The following is a 12,497-nucleotide window of genomic DNA, read 5'->3' as shown; positions in this document are numbered from 1 at the left end:
GGTTTTCATAAGCTCCTTTGGGTTTATCACCATAACAGCGTCAGCTGCTCACATAATATCCTAGAGTCTGCCTTCCCAGTTATTACCTTTTTGCCCTGAAACGTGCCAGCCCTGCAAACAACCCCCCAGATTGCACAGGTGTTTTTGTTATTGTCATGAAAACCTTCTGAAACGAAGAGATTGCTGCTGAAGGTAAAGCGGTAATAATGTCCTTTCTCATTTCCCCATGAATCCCTTTGCTGGGGCCAGAGGGAGGTTACTGGAACACAGTGGGGCCCTGGGTAAAATGAACGTGCATGGAGACTGATTTAAGATCTTTTTCTTTTCTAAATGCTTTACTTTTCCTAAAATAACCTTGCAATTTGGTTTTGCAGAGACACTTTGGGTCTGTTTGCTAACAGATTTCCAGCAGACGTGCCAGACAGGATGCTGACGCTGTGACCAGTGACAAATGGCCTCACATCTGACACACAAACCAGAGCTTAGCAAGAAGCACAGGTAACTTTCAGAGGCATTTTATCCTTAGCTCTGTGGGGGGGAAGTCTATTTCTCCCACGTGACATCAAAATGTGGAGTGAAAATCACTACCTCCTCATAAAAACACACTCACACCTTCATCACTTGGAGCAGGATCAAAGCCAACAGGTTGCAAGGACCCAATGCTGTGGATGAACAACTTGTTTGGTAATTAGGAAGCAATTCTTCATTGTTAAAAGGCAATGCAATTTCTTTCATACGCCTCAAGTTTTCATTAAGCACAACGTTCCTGGAATGTCAAATCTTTTGATGCAACGAGTTCTCCCCATCCCCTGAGCAGAGGGGCTTGCAGATGACTTGGGCCATCAGCTCTGGGTCTGGAATTGTGCCCTGAAGGGTGGTGCAGGGCTCTGGGAGCACTCTGTAGTGTGAAATCTCTTAAAACCTCACTCTTCGCCGGCTGAAGGCTGGGCAGCTTCCAGGAGTAAGGGACAAGCGTAGAAATAAAAAAAAAAAAAAAAGTAATTGAGGAAAGCCACCAAGTAGCACAGTCTGAAATGGTTATTTTAGAGAGCAAACCATTCATAGGACTTGCCGTGATACAGGGGGTGTAAAGAACCACTGGCTTTTGGTTGAGATCGCAGTATTATAGTTGGAGATGGACTCTGTCTAAGGCAAGGAAGATATTAATGATAAAATTAATGGCAAAATCATGAGCTCCAGGCTTTTGCGTTTTAATTTCTCCATCCCACAGTAAATGCAGTGAACCTGTGGGCTGGTTACGTTTCATAGAACTATAGAGTAGTTTGGGCTGGAAAGTACCTTCAAGGCCAGCTGGTTCCAACCCCCTGCCACGGGCAGGGACACCTCCACCAAACCAGGTTGCCCAAAGCCCCATCCGACCTGGCCTTGAACACCTCCAGGGATGGGGCAGCCACAGCTCCTCTGGGCAGCCTGTGCCAGTGCCTCACCACCCTCTGAGTGAAGAATTTCTTCCTAATGTCTTAGCTAAAGCTCCCCTCTTTTAGTCTTGGGAGCTGCAGAAAGAAGGGAGTGTTATGAGAAAAAGCCACTGATGTCAGATGGGGAAAAACAGAGCTCTTCGTGTGCCACTCTTGTAACGGTGCGATGATCTATGGCAGAGCCACGTGACCTTTTGCTTTCTTTTCCACAAATTATTGCTGCCCATGTCCGACCACGACTTTAAGTAGACAGGTCGGAGCCAGCACCAAGGGGCGATAATTGCTTTCCGATGATGAATGGTACCGCTGGGATGTACTGCATCACATTTTATGGCTTGCTCTCACGCCACCACCACACAGAGCGCTTGGGCTGCCTCCCAGATTTCAGTATCTTAACAGGAAATTCAATACCAAAATATTGTGTGCAGGCTCTGTTTTTCTTTTTCCTCTCTTTTATTCCCTGCCCCCCCAAGAAAGAGCCTTGTGAGAGCCAAAGCAGGCAGCGAGAGCAAGCGCCTGGCAGCCCGCCACACTGCAAGAGCCCTGGATGTTTTTTTTTTTTTCTTTTTTTTTCTCTTTAATTTGCAGAGAGATCCAAGGGTCTGGATTTCATCTCTGGGCTCCTTCCCATGGCTGGTGGGATGGGAATGCGCTCACAGCAGAGTCCGCCTGGTCCGGGTCACCGGGGTGGTGGATTTGGGTGCTTCTGTAGGAAGCAATCACAACCGAGGTGAATTTAGCAGCAGAAAGCACTTCCTTTTCATTCACTGGGTAATGGAGGCAAAATTATGCCTCAGTTTCTCATGTTAGAAGCGAAGCGCATGTTTATACCAGAAAATAAGTGTTAGGAATAAACATTTGGCCTGTTCTGACACCAGGGAATTTGGGAAGACCGTCCTGGGCATGCAGGTGATCTGAAGGAGCAGGGGTTTAACCCATGGGGTGAGGTATCCACATACAGCTCAAAATGCATACATCAGGATATTTGGGGCACACTTTAGGAATATGACAACATCAGCGTCTGATAGTTTGTTTGTTTGTTTGTTTTTTGTGAGGCCCAAAACAACAGATATGATAGGAACAGCAAAAATTGGCTGTCAGAGTATTCCCTTTAGACTAGTGAGCAGAAATGTGTATTTTTCTCTCTCGATCCCTGCTGGAGTTAATCGGTAACCCGTGGCAGTGCAGATAAACTGGCCGCAGGTCAGGCAGGAAGGACACGACGTGCCACAGCCCGGGCTCGGCCACATGGGAACATCCTTCTGCTTTCTCCTGAAGCCTTATTTCTGAAGATCTGTAAGAAAAGTAGGAATTCATTACAGCTGGTGACGAGCTGCATGGAAAGATTTCTGTGCAAGTTTTGAGGTTATAGAAATATTATTTGTTATTTGTGGAAATGTTATTTGTTTTATTTATACCTAGAGCAGGTGTTGAGGAAGGAATCACTCCATCAGCTCCCACATCGGAAGCACCGATGCTCTGGACTTGAGATATGAGCTGCCCCTCAAATTTTGAAGGGATTTAAACCACCACATTTCCAGATAAAAGCTGCAGGGTCCCAGGCTCACCCCTGCCTGGTTCCTGGTCCATTGTCTCCCAGTCCTTCACCTCCCTGTCCACCATATCCCCATCCTTTGTCTCCCTGTCCATTATCTCCCTGTCCATTGTCTCCTGGTCCACTGCCTCCAGGGCTATCATCTCCCATCCTACATCTCCCCGTCCTTCGTCTCCCTGTCCTTTGTCTCCCTGTCCATTGTCTCCTGCTCTATCACCTCCTGTCCTTCATCTCCTGTCCTTCAACTCCCTGTCCATCACCTTCTTATCCACCATCTCCCTGTCCATCATCTCCCAGTTCATTCTCTCAGTGTCCCATGTCTCCTGGTCCTCTGCCTCCTGGGCTATCATCTCTCATCATTCATCTCCCTGTCCTTCATCTCCCCGTCCATCGTCTCCTGCTCCATCACCCCCAGAGCCATCACCTCCTCTCCTTCATCTCCCCATCCACCACCTCCCCATCCGCCACCTCCCTGTCCTTTTTCTCCCTGCCCATCACCTTCCTCTCCACCACCCATCTCCTTCTATCTCCTCGTCCTTTTTTTGGGGGACGGAGAGCAGACCCGGGACCCTTGCGGAGCCCCCGAGCCGTCGGCGGTTTCTTGAACCACCCGGGCCACCTCGGGAGCCCCCCCGGGGGCTCCTCTTCGGGGAGGGATCAGCGCGGCGGCCGCATCCTTCCCCGCGGGCGGAGCGGGGGCGGCGGCGGGGCGGGCCGGGAGGGGCCGCCCCCGGCCACAGCCCCGGGGGTGGCGGCGGCGGGGTCGGGAGCATGCCGTACCTGCTGGTCAGCACGCAGATCCGCATGGTGAGTCCGCCTCGCCGCCGCCCAGCTCCCCCGGGGGCTGCGGGGCTCGGGGGGAGCGCGTGGGGAGAGGGGAGACGGGGAGGGGGGAGACGGAGATGGGGGGTGATGGAGATGGGGGCGATGAAGATGGGGGTGATGGAGATGGGGGAGATGGAGATGGGGGCGATGGAAATGGGGGTGATGGAAATGGGGGTGATGGAGATGGGGGGGAGATGGAGATGGGGGGCTCCTCCTGGGCACCGCGCTGCTGCCCGCAGCATCACCCTGCACCTGCTGCTGAGGGGCTTGGGGGGGGGCTGCCCCAAGGGGCTGGGGGAGCCGCTGGGGGAGCAGGGATGTGGGCAGCCACCCTCGCTCTCTTCCCTTCGTCCCAACCCTTCGCCTGGGTGAGGTGGGGAGCAGGAGAGCACCCAGGTGCCCCTAGTGCTGCTCCGCTCCCCTCAAACAGCGAGCAAGTTTGCTTGGGAAACTTGTTGCAGGAGCCCATGAAAGTCAAAGAAAGTAATCCATGTGTGCTCACCGTAGGTTTTTTCTCTTTCCCGAAAAGCCCTGCTGGCTGTGTCACGGTGGAAAACACCGCCACAGCCAAAGGGCAGGGCGTTACTGGCACCAGGGTGGCTGCGCAGCACCCAAACCCGTGGCAGGGACTGCGGCTGAGACCCATTGTTCCCCTAAAAAGGCGCAGAGGAAACCTTGCTTCCTAGCGATTGCTGTCCCACTGGCAGCCAGCACGTCCTGCCGGGCCCGCAGGAGCAGGCAGACGTCTAGAGGGCTTGGTTTTTGTTTTCCCAAGGGGAACTATATCAAATACTGTCTGAAGGCCAAAGTGCGATGTCGTGGTTTTGCAACGGGAAGGGTGCGATGGGGAAAAGAGCAAACCAACGAGCTGGCAGGAGTCTGGTGAGAGATGCGGTCTGTCCGAGGAGGATGCCGTTGCACCAAAACATCTCTGTTTGCAGCGATATTTGGTGTCACACCAGTTGATTGAATGATTATGGACTGATGGGCACAAAGCATGGCACGGACGCGTTTTGTAGCACTTCGGGGAAACGCACGCAGCAGGGTGGACTGAAATACCTACAGGTTAACGCACTTTGCCCTGCAGACTTTGGAAACTCTGCTCTTTAGCAGCGCAAAGCAAACATTCACAGCCTGAAACCTGGCATCCAGCCACGGCTGGAAAGGGTCTGTGCTGGCAGAGCAGGGTGGGGGACACAGACATTACTGCCTTTTGCTGGCAGCAGCTGGGGTGGGGACGGGGACGGGGACAGGTCGCTCGCTCCCCCATGGCACATCTCCCATAGGATGCAGGCAGCCAGGATCGGATGCACAGGGACCAGCGGCTCTTCCTCCTCCTTGGTTTGTGTCTCCTCCATCTCTGTGCAGCCGAGCGTGCCTGTGTGTTTGCACAGCACACGGGGATGTTTGGTTAGCAGCGCTGTGCGAGCGCTTTCTAATTGGGGTCCGACAGAGGCTCGCGGTTAACGCGCAGTTTGCTGGTTTGTAGACGGATGCTGCCAGGGTTTTACCCTCTCTGCTCTTCAGCCTTCCCAGACCACATCCACCTGAGCTTTCCACACCAAATACCAATTCCCCGCTGCCTTTGCTGTCCGAGTGCCTGGCTGTTTCATTGCCAAACTCGGAGCCAAGGTGCATGGCTTCCCATTTACACCATGGTGTAACAGCGGAGCATGCGGCCCAAGAGCCCCTACAGGCACCATCTATTGGGGTCTCACAGACCCTGTCCTGTGCCAGGGCTGAGCTTCCTCCAAGGGGTGATGGAGAGGGGTCAGAAAGGATCTGGGTGATGCTTAACTTATTTTGGGTGCTACTCAGGGTTGAGCAGCCCTCTGCATGTTATAAATTATTGATAATTAATGTAGGTTGATGGTGGCAGTGCCAGCAGGTGGGGACATTCTTCAGAAAGTTTTTGCTTGCAAACTTATGCGTGTAGTGTTAAAAGAGAGAGTTAAAAGGGAGTAATAGCTCCTCCTATTAGAATTAATTAAAAACCCTAAGGGTTTTTTTGTTTGTTTGTTTGTTTTGTTGTTGTTTAAGGCCCTGGTCTTTGTTTTTTCTGGCTTTGGTGTTTTGGTGGGGCTGGGTGCTCCCCATCAGTGCAGGGACGGTCCGGAGGCAGGCAGTTATTACGGAGGTCACTCTGGAGCTATACTTCTCCGCTACGGCCTGTTACTTGGTTCTGGAAATTGTCCAGACCAGGAATATCTCATAAAATAACGCTTCTGGAGCGCTGAGTGAAAATGTCCCTGTCCCCTTCATATGACGTGTGGGAAGGCCACCTGGTGGCTTTGGTGGCGCCATGACTCCCGGCTGCAGGCTGCTGCTCCAACAGAGCGTGACTGCTCTTCCTCACCCCATGGGTGCTCCTCTGCCCGAACCACCCCACAGCACCTCCTTGTCCCCATCTTCTCACCCTTCCTTGCTAGCGGAGCTGTTCCAAAGCCATCCTCTGCCAGGACAGGCAGATCGCCTCTAACTGGCCTGTGGACTCATTTCAAAACAGATTTGCTGGTTTCGTGTGATGAGGCCACGAGTACCACCCTGCTGCTGCCCTACAGACTTCCCAGAGCTGGATCCCAGGGACCAGAGGCACTGTGAGCTCAGCCAGCAGGTGGCTCTCCAGGAGCAAAGCCACCAAGGTCTCCTCCTGGGATGCACGGGTGGCTCTGTCCTGAGTTGGGACACGTCGCCTCTGCTCCTACAGGCAGAGGAACCCACGTCAGTGCTCTTAAGGGTGGCACTGGAAACCTTGTTTTCTCGAAGGCACAATTCCTTTCCTGGTACAACTCACCGTCCCAGGGAGTGGGGAGGGTTGACCACGCGGCTGCACATCGCTCACCTGCTCTGCTGCCTTTCCCTGCAGGAGGTTGGCCCCACCATGGTGGGAGACGAGCATTCGGATCCCAGCCTGATGCGCTACCTGGGGGCCACCAAGAGGAACATGCTGGGGAACCACTTGTAAGTGCATTTCCGTGATGTTTCAGGCTCTCCCCTCTCCAGATTTAACCAAGAGCGTCACTCCTCGTATTCACCGCAGCACCTTCCGGCTGCACACCCACTTTTAATCCCAGCACTAATTCGATGCTGGAGGGGCACACACGTGTCCATGTCCCTGCCTGTTAGTGCTCACCCAAGGAAACGCTTCCTGATACATCAGGAGGTGATGCCTTTTTTTTTTTTTCCTCACTGTGACCCCATTTTAGCTCCTGACCAACCTTCTCCACATCCTTAATTGCTTGGGATGCTTCTGGTTGCTACCTGACGCATGCCCTGGCTGAAATAAAACAGGCACAGTGAGCGCTTTAATCTTTCTGCATAACTATCTGCCTTTATCCCATCCCTAGCTCTCAAAGACAAACCTCCTCTGTCTTGTTACCATTTCCAGCCCCGAGATGCTCAAAAGCAAATTGAGTCCATCCCTCCCCCTGTACAGCCTTGCTCTGGCCTGTTTTGGTGCCAAATGACCCCAGATGCTCATCCACAGCCTGTCCTGCCCACTCCCCGTCCTAGCTTGAGTTTTCTCCCCGGTAACGCACACCTGAGCCAGCCCCTCTTGACAGCTCCTGAAGCCTTTCCTTGGGCAGCTGAGCCCCAGGGTTAGAGCTGCTCCATGTCCCCAGCCTGCGCGTTCCTAAGCCATACATATCTGACACTTCCCTGCATCCCTGTGTCTCTCTCTGCCCACACCAAGTTTGACAACAGCTTTCAGCAGGGTGCAACTTGGAAATGCTGCCATCCTGTTCGTTACATCTTGGCCCACTTCCCCCCCCCCCCCCCATTTGGTATCTCAACTTCTTGTTTTTCTCCAAGACAAAGCAAAACAACCCCCCGCCCCAAATGCAAATTAAAACAGGGGAACAGTCAGATTTCTGCTCAAGCTTGCCCACTCGCGCCGCAGCACAGAGGAGGAGTAGGAGGAAAACCAGGCGTGAAGCAGAAGGGGCTTCTTGGTCCCAGAATGTTCTCAGACTGCCGCCGGCGGGGCTGGGAAGACCCACCTCCTCAGCACCAGGCTGGCAAGCATCGAGGTCCAGCTCCTCCACTGTCGCAGCACCAAAAACCTAAAAAATTAACGAAAGAGAAGGAAAAAAAAATTAAAATCAAAAGTTTGTCTGGTGAAGAAAAACCCTCCCAAATACAAGCTCGGGCCACCTGCCTCTGCAGGAGAGCTCATCCTGACCTCTTCAATCTCTCCTTTCCATCGCTTACAGCTCTGGGGTGGGTTTGCAGGGCTGAGCCGTCTCCGTGCTGCTATTCCCAACCCCGTGGGTGGCGAGGAGATTGGCAGCAGTGTCAGCTTCATGCTGTTGCCTGTGAAGCCGAGCCCAGAAGCAGGCAGGGAGTTATGCAATAGGAGAAAGGAGACCCGAGGGGAAAAACAGTAGAGGCTTCAAGGAGGACAAAGTGCTCCTGGCTCCTGAGATGGAGGCGACTCTAAGATTTGAGTAAAGGAACAGCAGAGAAAGGCAAAATGCCCCCGCGCTGCCTGCCCCAGAGGCCAGGGAGGAGATGCAGAGTTGGAAGGAACAGGAGTGCCAGACTTTGTTTCTTTTGGGGAATTTTTTATTGCATCTCCTGCTGCAGCCTGTGTCCGTGGCCTGGTAGGCACTTTGGGCTCTGTCTTGCCCCACCTGCTTCTTGTCGCAGCTTGTGTCATACCCAGGGTCACCCCACTGCTTCCCTGCAGCACATCTTCCCCGGGTGCGCTTGAGCAACAGGGGGTGGAGAAAACAACCCTGCAGGAATGTGGCTGCTGACACCCCGAGAGGTGCAGCGACATGCCAGCAGGGTGAGCCCCATCCGCCCTTCTGCCAAAAAAAAAAAAAAAAAACATCCAGGAAGGAAGGAAAGCACTGCAGCCAAGCAGGATTCTCCCTCTGCCTGGCTGCAGGGCTGCACTAGCAGTAAGCTTGGCAGTAGGATGCCACAAATTCTGCCCTTTCCGCAGCACTGTGAGCCCCAAAACCTTAAACATGACCTAAGGAGCTCAGAGGGAGCCTGAAAGAAAAGGTCTAAGCAGCACGGACCAGCTGGAGCACTATAATACACAGAAGTAGTGCTTAATTGCCTCTAATAAAGGGGAGCACAGATCCTGTTATGCAGTTCTGCACTAGCTCCTGCAAATGGCACATCGTTAAGCTGCATAGGCTGCCAGCATGCATTGTCGGTCCCTTATCTGACGTGCAGGGGCAAAACCCCACAGGAATCTGGGTCAGGGAAGAGCCAGGCTCTGCCCCAGCCCGCGTGGGGTCAAGAATCCAAAAGCTGACCTTTGGCTGCTGCAGAACAGGGGCTTCTTGGGCAACCTGCATGCCCAGGTGGACGTGCATGTGTGGATGATCACTCGGCGATGTCCTCCTGTAATTATAAGCGCCTCCTGTAATTATAAGGGTTCTTAATCAGTACTGCTGGCTCTGAAATGAAAGCTGACGCCTGCTTGTCAGATTGTGGGAGCTGAGGTCCAAGGCAGCCACTAGCGCCCTAACGTACCTGTTTCCCAGGGGCACAGTCAAAACCCATCCCCAAGGAAGCTAAAAGGACTGCTGTGCATATCACCAGGAGATTGCTCCATCACTACTTTTAAATAGAAAATCATTCCAAAACAGGCTAGAAATCCCCACGTTTGGAGGATACTCCTACTCCAGCTCAATCCCATCCCCACGCACCACTCACTCGTCTAGTTCTGGCACATCTGGGAGGTAAGGCAGCTAGGGTCGTGTACTTACAATGTGCATGTGCAGAAGTCCTCTCCCATCTGGGGTGACTTCTCTGTTCCCTGCTGGCTCTTGGCTGGGAGGAAAGGCTTTACAAATGTTCCCAGCCACTCCATCCTGGTTGAGACGGAGAGGGCGGTGTGCTCGATACACGTTGTGTGTGATCTTTTGTTTCATTCAACGCAGAGTTGTGTTTAAGGCCCTAGGCAACTCAGCTTGTCTTCTGCTTTTAGCTCAGCCAGTCAGTTTTTTAGGCTCCTACAAATAGCAAACAATCCCTGCCTCAGCTCCTTCTGCATAATGGCAATAATATTTACCAACTTGAACATGTGAATCCGAAGGGTATGTAGCAAGCCTCTTAGAGAAAGCATCAAGTTCAAAGACACTTATAATAATACATATTATCTTTACACCCCATCTATAATTATAGCAAAGTATAGTCTGTCTTGAGAAACTGAAAAAAACTTTCACATCTTGGTGTTATTTCAGGCTTTAAAAAGTATTCACCACTATTAATGTTTTGCAACCTTAGAAACTTTGCAAATGCTTTTCGGTCTTTTTTATTGTTACTGGTATGAAAGTCAGGACAGGCTTTGTTAAGATGCCCAAACAAGATCACCGAAGATCTCATAGCCCATCATTATCAGCTTATCTGGCACAGTGAGTCATCTAAGAAATGAACAATTATGAAGCTCATCCCATCTGCTTGAATAAATACTGCAGCCAAAATGGCTGTGTTAGAGGAACGGAAAGGCTGCCAAAGCCAGCACTGAAGGTTACACTTGCCATTTTGACTCTGCTGCTTCCCAAGCTCATTCAGCACGTTTTGTGTCCTTATTGTGCTGTTCTTCTACTCCACGACCACCACCTACTTCCTTTATGGTGGGAGCATTCTCACAGCCCTCAGGTCTTCTGCTGAGCCTGAAGGACCAGGTGGAGGCAAGGGTAGTTCCTGCTCCAAGCGCACAGAGCTGGCAGAAACTGTAAAGGAGCAAAAGCTAGACAAAGATCCCAAGTATCGGTTCTCAGACATCCACAGGCATACAACCGCTGTGAAGTGCCAGGGTAGAGGATCCTGTGCTCCACCTTATTTGGCAGCTGTGTTGAGGACAGAGGATTTCCATTTTTCCAAATGCCTAATGCTTGCTGAAGGCAGCATTTTTGTCTCCCAACCCCCAGATTTCAAGCACAGGCTCACAAAAGCCCCTGACTCACAGACATGCTTTGACATACATAAAATATTGGCTTCCCATTCCTTTGAAACACCTGAATCAGTCTGTAAAAAGCTTCCAGAACAGCCCAGCCACATAAACAGAGGCCTGGGTGCCAGCAACAGCAAACAGGGCCCAGTAACAGGGATGTATTAAGCCCAGCAAGTTGTTAGTTAGGTCTGCTACTTGCAGGAACATGGGAACAGCTATGTTCTCATAGCAAAGAAAAAGCACTAGCTGTTGTGTGCTGTTATGACACTGTTTGAAGCTGATGTCCTACATTTTTTCCTGCTTTGCAGAGACTACCCTATTTTTCCATGAATTCTGAGCTATGCATACTTGCAAACTCCCGCCGCTGCAGTTTCAGCCCAGTTAACTATGAAACACATGGCTTTGGACAACTGATCCCCAAACCACACTTCAATTTAAAGCTGAATTCCATTCTGGGCATGCTTTTTCTTTGGTTTAGAAGCTGTGGGTTTTGTCCTTCCCCATCTGGTTAACCAAGATGTTGCAACACACAGGCAGTATGCCAGTTGCGGTCACTGCAGTGTTTTATACCAGTTTATTAGCAATGCAGACTCAGTTCCACAAGGAAATTCTTGTCTCTTCCTTCTCCACCTCATCTTTCTTCTTTTTCCTGCTTGCAGCTGGGAGTACTACGTGGACGATGCACCACGGATAGTCCTGAACAAGCTGGAGTGCTGTGGTTACCGCGTGGTCAGCATGACAGGCGTGGGCCAGACATTGGTGTGGTGCCTCCACAAGGAATAGCGAGGAAACTTCTGCACTCCATCTGGGGAAGGACTCTGCTGGCAATCACCTCACACAGGACTTAAAGCAAGCTTTTTTCCTTGAGTAATTTGTTTCTGTTCCAGATTCCAGATGCTCAGGTGTGGGGGGAGGAGTGTTGTGGGGGCAAGACTTCACCTAATGGAAACTCACCATCCCTGCCATTTCATAAGGCCTGGGGGGAGGAAGCTATCCCAGCCCAGACTATATCAGGCACACACAACAGATGGCTTTAACTCCACATTCATCCAAATGGCAGTCTGGCAAATACCATCTTTTTACATTTTAATAATCTATTTAGCATGCATTGGAAGGAGCTCAAATAACAGACTTGCCTGTCTGTTCCTCAGGGCTGTCCTGGGGGTACATGCTATATGGGAGTTCAGAACATGCCTCCTCCCAGACCTAGGGGGGCAGGGATGGGAGGTCAAGCACAGATGGCATACAGTCTCATCCCCAAAATGAAAGCAGGAACTGCTAATCTCACACAGTGCTCTTTGAGAATCCCTCCACTCAGCAGCAAGGCCGATTTCCCTCCTATACTGAATCACGGCTAGCAGCATCAGACTTTCGGTCCCAAGAGTGCCATTCAAGCATAACACGGTGGTTCCTGAAATACCTTAGATCAGTACAGAAAGGTTTTGTGAACATTTCAGGTATCGGCTCTGTAAACATAGCAGCAACAGTTGCAATGCTGGATTGTCTGGGACTGTACATCAATTCTGCTGTAAAGGTAACCCCAATAAAATATTTATCTGAAGAGACCTACGTCTTTGTGTGGGTTGTTCTGAAGTGCCCAAAGCCTGCTGGATTCACAGCTCCCAAGCAAGCTTTCAGGAATTACAGAGCTCCAGGCTTTGAAAGGTTTGGTGTTTGTTCAGATAGCACCTCTCAAAATCCCGTCCTCTGACTGAGCAGCTACTCTGAGTACACAGACTGACAGGGTAACGCTTACTCT

General features: G+C 51.4%; 1 protein-coding gene and 1 long non-coding RNA gene across 6 annotated transcripts; one reads left to right on the top strand and one right to left on the bottom strand.

Annotated features, from left to right (window-relative positions):
- Positions 1 to 2,466: 2,466 nt before the first annotated feature.
- Positions 2,467 to 11,390, bottom strand: LOC308196003. Of its 5 annotated transcripts, XR_013952012.1 has the most exons (5): positions 9,549 to 11,390; positions 9,093 to 9,199; positions 8,003 to 8,133; positions 7,821 to 7,883; positions 2,467 to 2,733 (listed from the first exon to the last, which is right to left on the bottom strand). It is a non-coding gene; the product is annotated as an uncharacterized lncRNA (long non-coding RNA). The 5 variants fall into 5 exon arrangements; XR_013952010.1 differs by having other exon boundaries at positions 7,979 to 8,133; positions 9,093 to 11,390; XR_013952011.1 differs by having other exon boundaries at positions 9,093 to 11,390.
- Positions 3,666 to 12,303, top strand: GCHFR (GTP cyclohydrolase I feedback regulator). Its single transcript, XM_080594357.1, has 3 exons — positions 3,666 to 3,801; positions 6,686 to 6,780; positions 11,398 to 12,303. Exons 1-3 carry the CDS (start codon positions 3,766 to 3,768, stop codon positions 11,519 to 11,521), a joined length of 255 nt encoding a protein of 84 aa, XP_080450483.1. The 5' UTR covers positions 3,666 to 3,765; the 3' UTR covers positions 11,522 to 12,303.
- Positions 12,304 to 12,497: the final 194 nt, after the last annotated feature.

The sequence above is a fragment of the Anser brachyrhynchus genome, assembly GCF_964034855.1.
Source record: "Anser brachyrhynchus genome assembly, chromosome: 5".
In the NCBI taxonomy this organism is placed as follows: domain Eukaryota; kingdom Metazoa; phylum Chordata; class Aves; order Anseriformes; family Anatidae; genus Anser; species Anser brachyrhynchus.
The sequence above is the reverse complement of the archived record's forward strand: the minus strand, read 5'-3'. Positions and strand labels throughout refer to the sequence as shown.